At 47.9% G+C, this 10,025-nt stretch overlaps 1 protein-coding gene across 1 annotated transcript; it reads right to left on the reverse strand.

Annotated features, from left to right (window-relative positions):
- Nucleotides 1-515: 515 nt before the first annotated feature.
- On the reverse strand, nt 516-8,076 carry RPN1 (ribophorin I). Its single transcript, XM_062500420.1, has 10 exons — nt 7,828-8,076; nt 7,008-7,072; nt 5,514-5,820; nt 5,049-5,258; nt 3,895-4,087; nt 3,474-3,573; nt 3,068-3,206; nt 2,781-2,900; nt 2,101-2,346; nt 516-1,101 (listed from the first exon to the last, which is right to left on the reverse strand). The coding sequence occupies exons 1-10, from the start codon at nt 8,053-8,055 to the stop codon at nt 919-921; spliced, it is 1,791 nt and encodes a 596-aa protein (XP_062356404.1). The 5' UTR covers nt 8,056-8,076; the 3' UTR covers nt 516-918.
- Nucleotides 8,077-10,025: the final 1,949 nt, after the last annotated feature.

The following is a 10,025-nucleotide window of genomic DNA, read 5'->3' on the forward strand; positions in this document are numbered from 1 at the left end:
TTTGATCCGAACAACTATGCCAGGCAGGCAGCAGGGGAGAACCATATTGCTGTCCCTGCAGCCACATCTGGGGTATTCAACACTGAACTGAGACAAAGATGCACAGGAAAAAAACTTAGGAGACTGGTATTAGCAGGGGATTGCATATACCCCCCAAGGTATCTTAAGTGCGAGTAAGGACCTACATGGGCAGCACAAGGGATTTAGGGACTTCTGTAACATGCAGCACACAAGTAAGAGGATGGCAGGAGGGGTTCTGTTGTTTTTCTCCCTGTAAGGGTGTAGGTGCACGCACATCCCTTGCGGACAAGGGCTTGGCTTTCTCCCCTGTCTGGGTCAGGACTTTGTGAGGTGGCAGAGTTCTAACCTCAGGGCACACAGCTGACAGGAGGCAGGAGTGGTCAGGACTGAACTCTGTTCCAGAGGGAACTGCACTGCCTGGCCCTGGGCAGGATGGGGCCACCCAGCCCCTCCACCTTCCCCCAGCCCAGCACAACACACAGACCCAAGGCAGTGACTGTTTTATTTCAAAGTAGAACAAAGGTTTTATTCTGTCCAGAGCTGAGACATTCATCTTTGCCCTAAGCGTGTCTGTGCTCAGACTGGCTCCTTGTGTGCGTTTACTCAGAGCACATCTATACAGGGCAAACCAAAAGCAGGAGACTGTTTCATAACCTGGCTGAGTCCCACCTCTGGTAAAGAAATCCCATTACCCAGCCAAACATGATGGCTTGGTCCCTTGCACAGCACATGCTGCTGAGCAGACAGGCTCTATAGAAAAATCTAAAAACAAAATGTACTTTCAGACATTCCACATCAACTTTTCCCCTAATTTTGCTGGGAATGAGATTTGGCTCAAAGTGTATCACTCTCATCTCCCTTCATACCTCTCCCCTCTGCACAGTTGCTAAAGCAGAGTTACAGAGCATCGAGGATGTTGTCGATTTTGGAGACCAGGTCCTGGCGCTTGTTGGAATGCATCTTCTCGTTCTCTATGTACGTGTCCTTCTTGAGTTTGCCTGCCACCAGCCGCTCTGCCTCTACCGACGACTTCAGCACCAGCTCCTTCACTTGGCCATCCAGCTTCTGAATCTCACTTACCTGTGGCAGGGTGACAAACCAAGGGAGTATTACAGGAGACAAAGCAAAACAAAAATATTCCTACAGTGAAGGTGGAATAGAAGAGATGGCAGATGACAGCAAAATATGAAGTCAGTGCAAGGTAGAAGCATCTCTGATCCCTGAATGTTGCCTCCTGAGCCATCATACTATGAGGAATATTCCATGAATGGGTAACTAAGGAGTGCAGATAAAAGGGGGTCCAAGGACCCAGGAGCCATACTGACAAGAGACTTAAAGAGAATTTAATTATGGATTTTAAAGTTTTCAAGCTAAATCACAGCTCTAACAGCTGGGAGCTGTGACCCTACAGTTAATGTTCATTATGTGTGAGTGGTGGGTCTGCAATGACAGAGCTACTCTTTGAGTTAAGTAACAGATTAACCAAGGTGGCTGCTGGCTAAATGGACTTTAAATGGTCCCTCACTTGGGGTTAAGTGGCTGTTTTAGGTAAGCGTTAAAATATATTGAGGGGAAGGACAGTGGGTGTGTGCTCATTGTGCCATGGCTTTCAACACATCACCCCCAGAGGAGTATCATGTTACCAAAATTCTGTCAGCATCAAATGCAAACGTGCAAGAAAATAAGAGAGGGAGAAGATTTTGGGTTGACTGGTGTAAGTAGCAGAGTCAGAACTGTTAATGTGTTGATAGTTTCCATTTCTGCTTAAGTGTTGCTGCCATGAGCTCAATGACAAGCATCAGGATTGTGTTACAAAAGCATTAACGTGTACAGCTGGTTCAAGAGTTGCTTAATAAACAGCACAAGCTGTTGTTTACCACCAACATTTACATGGCTGCATAACTGAGATTACTGCAAAAGTAACACTTTTCACACACCCTTGCAGAGATCAAGCCATTTTCAGATGCAAAAGCCCAACCTAGACTGGCTGCAGAAACTAAACCCCCAATTAAAACTCACGCAGAATTATTGACGGAGCCAAGAACCGGAGAGCTTATAAAATAAATTTGAATTTCTTACTTTATCACATAAGTCAGAGCCTTCTGTCTTCAGCTTAGACTGCAGAGAGGCTATTTCATTCGTCAGGGCCTTGTGCTCCATCTCCAAAGACTTTTTGCCACTGTTGAGGGTGGAGATGTCCCGTGACTGCTTGTATTTATTCACTGCTTCATCAAAGTGACGGTACAGCCCAAGCCTCTTGTTCACCAGAGTAAGCACCTGCTCTGTGATGCAGGCAACTTTCATCCTGGCTTCAGCAGCTGGATCCTGCAAGAGGACAGGAGAGAAGATCAAAGCCACATAACTTTGACCTGCATCAAGCCATGCCTGCAGTCTGCCACAGGACTGTTACTGAAACTGTTCCCTTTGCAATTAAGTCAACTGACAGTAATTAAGTGAATGGTACAACTGCTGATTAGGGGAAGCACCTTTCAGCACTCCAGCCCAACAAATAGTTTAACAGTGAAAACACTGCAGAGTGAGAACTACAGACAACCCTTCCTCTCACTAGCAAAACTTTAGTTAGCTTTATGACACTAGATCAGCCCTACAAGAGTACCAGTGCTCAGGCTGAACAAAACCAGGACTTTAAACAACCAGTAAAACATTGGAAGGGTGGGAACATTCAGCAAGAATTACTGGTGTGAAAAATCACCATTCAACAGCTGAGAAAACTGCTTATATTCCCACATCATACAGACCTTGGTGATGGAGAAATCCAGCCTCACATAGACGATCACAGTGAAGAACAAGATGTAAAAGGCTCCAACCACCAAGAGAGGCTCCTGCAGCATCAGGATTTTGTTGAAGGTATAATGAACCTACAAGAAAAGTTCCAAACACTGAGCAGTGTCCCATGTTACTGCAGGGTTAACTCCTCAGGCAGCAGCAAAAGCACCCAAGCAGTCCAGCAAGTATTTATTTCTTAGTTGTTTTGACCAAGCTACTGAATTCAGAGGAGGCACAACTGCTCAGAGGCCACACTCACCACAATGTCCTGGATGTGCTGCTCCACCAGGTTGCTCTTGTGTGCCACAATAACAGGACGTCCAAAAGTGTCCAGATATGTGTAGTGAAGCTCGTCTGAGGCACGATTGATTTCATAGGGACTGTCCACATGGATATTCCTGTGGATAACACCAGACTCCCATATGACCCCATGGTGTTTGAGATAATGTAACCCGGGACTCGCCTGGGCAATTGCAGCCTCTAGCATAAGGTAAATTATGCAGTTTAAATAATGCTCTACAATGAAACAAAGCTGTGTTCCAAGATCTCCTCCAAATGCATAGTCATGGTTTTGATTCACTGTCCCCAGGCCATTAGAGCAAACTGGAGAATTGCCATCAACACAGCACTGTCTGCAGTAACAAGCAAGGAAGAATCACACTTACTTGGCTCCTTCTGGCAGGACAATCTTGACAGTCAGAGAGTCTGTAACTTGCTCATCAAACACGTGATCAACAAACCTCATCTTCAGGGCATACTGATCACCTAAGAATGCAGAGCAGAGTGGTTACAGCTCCTCAGAGGACAAGGGACAGCCTTGAAGCTCAGCTTCCATAGGCAGGAGCAGAATTTGCATGGATAATTGTGCAGCAGGGGGCACTAGCTCACTCAGATATATTTTAACCAGATGTCTACAAATACCTGAAGGAAGCACAAAAAAGGTGGATTTGCATATTCTAGAAAAAATAGCTGGCAACTGTTGTTGCTAAGATCATGTGTACCATAGCTTTCAATTCTTTTCTGTACAGCAACTACCTCTGAACACACAGGAGGATGGCTTTTATTCCCTTCCCCTCAGCCACTCACCAAGATTGTAGAGGTATTCATAGCTTGGCAGGTTATAGCCAATGATGTAATGGGTTTTCCAGCCCCCAAAAAGTGGGAATCGGGGACGGATCTCCATCTCCACAGAGTCATCCAGGACAAGAAGGTGGCTGGTGGAGATGTTTCCAATTTCATCTCTGTAATAGACATCTTGAGCAGCAGCTGGGAGAATGGTCTGTAAGGAGAGAAGCACCAGAGAGTGCATCAGAGGGGAGTTGCTTCCAGTAAAACTGGCAAAAACCAACAAAGGCTGGTTGGTAAGCACTGAGAAACTGTACTGACACGTGAGGCATGACAAAATGGCCACTCAGTTGCACTGACTGGTAAAATTGTGCTATTATAAGCAATCCCACAAGTGGCTGCCAGTACTAAAATCATTTGGCCTCCAACTGAATGTGCTTTCTCCAGCTGAGTTTCAAACTCCCCAGACAGCGAGGGATCTCATCATGCCCACCAGGACAGCAATTCCCTTTTCACTCCAACTTGCTGCCCTAGCTGATGGTGCTTGCTGGCTTTACACTCAGGAAAGTGAGATTTCTGTTTGGCTGCACCACCCTGGTGAATTACAACAATCAATCCTGGAGGCTACAAGCAGTGAGAAAGGGTTTGGTTCAGATGAGAACACGCATTTTTTACATCTGGGTAGCAGAGCCACAGCTTTAATTCTTGTTGAGTGCTTTGTGAGCAAGGAATGAATGGGTCAGTTTCCAATTAATATTGTTCAACATGAGGAGGGTATGAGAGGCAACTCTGAAAATAAGGGGGTAGGGACAGAATTAATGGTCCTTGCACAGTGGAAAACCCAAAGCAGAGACCTCAATACAGTGGTAAGGGATTTAGAGGGTCCCTGAAATTGAGGGGTGGGAGTGTGGAGAAACACCACCTGGCCTGGTATATGCAGTCTGTTGGATCAGCAAATGGAATAAAGCGTATAACCTCCTAATGCTGCTTCCAAAAGCTATTCCTATCCAGCACAACTTTCTCTGAAAATAGACCAGAGTTTCAATATTCCCTTATTACTGGGGTATAGTTACCAGAAAAAAAGGCAAAGGACAACTGCATTTTTTTTTCCCCCGCTGGGGATCTAAGAAAGTGGGAAGCCACAATTATAAAAAATATACATGCAAGATAACAACCTTAAAAGACTTGACAGAAGAGATCCCACTGTCTGGCTGTCTCTGGTAGTCGTATCTGGAAAAAGGCCCTTTCAGCACTGCTCCTGTGTGCTTTAAATCAACCGTCTCTTCAACTGCAATGTTACCCCAGTGAGACACCTCAATGACTCGTGTCATACTGGTGATGGTCAGGAATGGACTGTTATTTTCATAGTGCACCTTCAGAGTGTCCTAAGGAGGGGAAAAAAAGATAAACTGTCAGACCTAAAGTAAGCAGCAAGCTCCCATCACAATGATCCACTCCACGTGCCACAGAGAACGCTCCCTGGCAGATGCACGTGTTCTTGGCTTCACACAGTCTAACTCATGGCTGACCTGTGATTTCTACGTGAAAGCCTCTGCTTCCCACTCTCCAGCCTCTGAGACATCTTCCCTGTCTGGAAGATGCTCTCTGCAGAGCCACAACCCCTTTGCACAAAAATGTACCTGGCTGTATGGAGGGATGTCCTTGAAGGGGCCATATTCAATCATGTCCTCAGTGCGGGAAGGGTTGCCCAGCTTGGTATAACTCTCCACATTCCTGGAGGCCAGTTTGACACGGGTTGTTTGGGTCTTGGTGACATATGGCGAGTAAAAATAGTGATTTCCTTCAAAGACCACAAACTGCTTCTCACTTTGGGTGATGTGGGTGGGATAGGGCTGCAAGACGTGTGTGAAAACCATTTCAACAGAGACACGGACCTTGGCTCCTGGGGCCAAAGGAGATGGCAGCTTTACAGAGAAGAATTTCCCACTGGAAGGGAGAACAACAGGTAAGTCATGTGGCATCTCCTTTCAGAGAGCATTCAGATCCACCCACTGCAACATCCCCTGCAGACAGGCAACCATGTATCACGTGTGTAATATGTGATTTGGGCAGGTATTTTACTTGCTCCTCCAAGACAGGGAGCTGTCTTGTCCCAGCAGATGTGGTTACTGAGCTGGGGAAGCAGCACAGGCTGCACTGTGTCCAGGCACAGTTATAGTTACAGTTTTGCTTCACAAAAAAACATCAAGTTCCCTTTTTGGAAGAGGTGTGGTGACACACCCCTCCCTAATACTGCATTTATAAAGCTTCAGCAAGAGTTTTTCCATTCTTCTCCAGATGACAGGAATGATCTGCATCAAAGGAAGCATGGCCACAAGTTCAGAAGACAAATCACAAACACCTTAAGCACCTGTTCCCACCAAGTCTGCTCATTCTCAGATTTTTGCCCACAGGATCTGAAATTAAGGAATGGCCTGAATGACAGCAAGGTTTTGTACTGAGGTTCTACAGAATGGAATGAGACTCCACCAAATGGAGTCACTGGACAGACCGAGGTGATGCTAGAAGCAAACATACTTCATGTAATGCCTTGTAACCCAAGGGCAGGATCACATGAGACATCCAGCCATGTCAGAAGCTAAGGTCTACCCTGGCAACTGAACTCTACAGCTACTGTACTCTGGAAACCCAGCTGCACTGTGCTTTTGAGCCACTTTACAGGCACTGCTCACCTGTCATGGCTCAGAAAACACCTCCCTGCAGCACCTACATAATATTCCAAGCTTGGCAGTACAGAGCCTGATTCAAACAGCAACATCCTCTCTCCTTGGCAGCAGGAACAGCCTGTACAGGGCCATGGTACTCAGCACTCTGTAGTACTCTACACACAGCCACAGGGCACTAACTCTCTGTAGTCACCACTGCCAACCGTCTGAGAGCTCAAAATAGAGTAATGGGTAAGAGCATGACCAAATGCTTCTCTCACCTGGTGTCCCAGGGGGCCAAGGGATTACTCAAGGCACTGAGTACAAGAGACTGAGCACAGCTGAGGAAGTACACACTTGTAATCTCTAGGTATGTGGAACTGGGGTAGTATCTCTGCTTTACTGTGAGGACAATTATGAACCCCCCATGCACAACCCTAGGTATTGACCTTAGAGAGTGATACTCACCTTTTGCCCTTAACTTTAGTCTCTTTCACTTCCAAGATGTTCTCCTCCTCTTCCTCGCCTTTCACCTGCTCCCAAAGAACATATGGGATCAGTGTGCTGCTATTTAAGAGACTTAACACATCCAGGCCAAAGTATGTACAGTCCCTGTAAGGAGTTTTTAAAGTGGATGCCCCCAGAAAGTATAAGCTAATATATAACTAATGTATTAAGAAAAAAAAAAATAAGGGCCCTTTCATAATGTTCACGAATACAAATTGCGGTGTGGTCAGTGTGCAAAAACAGATACTGCAGGTTTCAGGTAACTCTCATGTTCCTTTCGTGCTTTCCCTTGTGACTGGGGAGTGAGCAGGCCAATATGGCTTGACCAGCTGAGGTATATGTACCACAGAACTCTGTATAAAGGTATACTACAGAGTACTGTATGTACCTCTCTCTGCTGTATGTAAAGTTTATTGTCCTACTGGTCCTCCGACCTTCCTGTGAGGTAAGGGCCGGGTCCCCCCATCTCGGTGCTGCCTCGGGCTACCAGCCTTACTCCGGCCGTGCTGGCGGCGACCCCCGCCCAGACGCGACGGCGTGAATCCCCCCTCTCACCGCCTCCCAGCCCCGCCCTCACCCCGCGACACACAACCCCGTTCCCGGCCGGCTGCGGGATCCGGGAGCGGCGCTGAGGGCCCGGCAGTGCCGACGTGTCCCTTCGGGCGCGGGACCCGGCAGCGCCCGCGGCTGCCCCGGGCGCGGCGCTCGGTGCCTGCTCCCCACGCTCACCTGCACGCCCAGGTGGGCCAGGCGGCGCTCGGTGCCTGCTCCCTACGCTCACCTGCACGCCTAGGTGGGCCAGGCGGGGCTCCAGTCCGGGCTCCAGCGCCAGCAGGAAGGTGGAGGCGGCCGCGCCGCCCGGCGCGTTGCCGAGACTGAGTTCGGCCGAGATCTTGGCCAGGTGTGTGCTGAGGTCCAGCGAGCGCCGCACCTCCTCCAGCACTAAACTGGAGTTGGCCCCGGCGGCCGCCAGGCAGAGGAGCAGGAGGCGGCACACCAGATCCGCCATGGCCGGCACACCGTGCGGGGAGGGCACAAGATGGCGGCGCACGCGCTGTACGGGCACGACACAAGATGGCGGCGTCCAGTAGAGGAGGAAGCTCGCGATGGCGGCGCCCAGTGGCGCTGGAGGCCCGGCCCCCTACTCCCCACATTCCACGGTGATTGAGGAGAGAAGGTGGGCGGGCTCTTTCAGAGTCCCGGGGGTGGTTTCGGCTTCGCACAATTGCGGCGCTTCTTGGCGTCCCGGTTCTGTCGGCGAGCTTGGGTGTTCCTGCTGGGCCTGTGCTCTTGCTGAGTTTCCAGTCCTAGGTAGGCCTCGGGGCCGGTCAAACGCTGCTTGTTTGGCCTTGCTGGGCTTTCTTTTATTGCCCAAAAAAGAGCGAAAAACCAACTATAACAAATATTACAGGATGTTCTGGGCTTTCAGGTCCTCCTCAGTCTCCTCTCCTGCCATGGCACATAGCAGCTCTGTTTCTCTATGTTTTTAGCAGTGGCCAGTTCCTGCCAGGGTTTCCAGGGGCCAGAGGTGTCAATCCTGGTGGAAATGTTGGACATAGGATGGCTCAGAGGAGGTGTCGGTGTGGATGGCACTGGGATGTGGCACTGGGCACTGCCAAGAGATGGACTTGGTGTTTTTGATTATGCTGTTGAATTAATGAGGCTCAAATTGGGACAGTTCATCTCACTGGCCTGGCACACATTGTTGCTCAGGAAGGTAAGGTTTAACAGAAATAGAGTTTAGGATGAACCCAAATTTTCTGCTGTTATAAATTACTCAGACCCCAAGCAGAAATGAGTTATAAAAGTTCTCTTGAGAACTAATTAAAAAGTCTCACAAAGCAAAAAGGGACAGTGTTGGGAGCATGGCCAACCACCAGAGGCTGGTCCACAAATGGCAGCTCCACCTTTTATACCCCTGGTGTTTCATCAGCCAAATGCATATTTATAAGTGATCATACATATTCCAACATTTTCCTTACATATATATATACATACCTGGCCCCTCCCAAAGTATGCCAGTTAACTCTTTTTACCATCCATTGGTGGGAACCTTATTGCAACTTGATTGCAGGTGAGGTGTTGTCATGCCAAGTCCTCCCAGAGACAAGCTTCCCCCACTCCTGCTGCCTTGTGCAAGGGACACGTGTATATGCCCTCCCCCAAATGTCTCTGAAAACCCTGACAGCTAGGGTTGTCTGGTGGTAAGACTACAGATGGGAGAAGAGAGCATTAAAGGGAGAACAAAAAAGGGTCCAAAAACAACCTACAACAATAGTTACACATCAAAAGAACTTTAAACCTTAACAACTTTTAACACACATAATAGCCGTTCCTCATTTGCAAGAGCCAATCACCACACCACCCATCTATAACACTGCTAAAAAACCACAAAGAATTGACAGCTAGGTGATGCCAGAGCAGAAGTGCTGCAGGTAGCCAAGGCATGGTAACCAGCCCTGCACTGACTTAAGGCAGCTGAGGAAAGGAAAATATTAGTGGTTTAACACATGTCCGGGGAAGAGGTGATTGACACTTTATTCCCAAACATCTAAGGCAGATAAAAGAAAGGAACGGATGTTGTCTGCTGTGACTGCCAGAGCGGGGCTTTTGCCTATGAGCCCTGTGGGACAGCAGACCTTTCATGTTTGGATAATGTGATCCAGGACTCAATCTTTCTTTAAGATCCTAATACGAGTCACAGAGATAATTCTTTGATTTGGCCTGAGATTGTCAAGTATCGGAAAAGGATTTCCTAAATTACATGTTTGGATATGGAGTCAAATATCCCCTTGGCAAAGGCTAAATAAAATGGGATGTCTCCTGGTGTGTTATGTTCAAAACAGCATAATTTCTCAGCTAGCCTTGCTTTTCTTCCCTTACCAGCCCCCCCACCCCCTAAATTCCCATCATGGAAATTTTCTTGGAAAATTACTTAAATTTCCCTTTGATTTATGTAGGCACCAGTACTGTGAAATT

This window comes from Cinclus cinclus, chromosome 12 (assembly GCF_963662255.1).
Source record: "Cinclus cinclus chromosome 12, bCinCin1.1, whole genome shotgun sequence".
NCBI classification, from domain to species: Eukaryota; Metazoa; Chordata; class Aves; order Passeriformes; family Cinclidae; genus Cinclus; species Cinclus cinclus.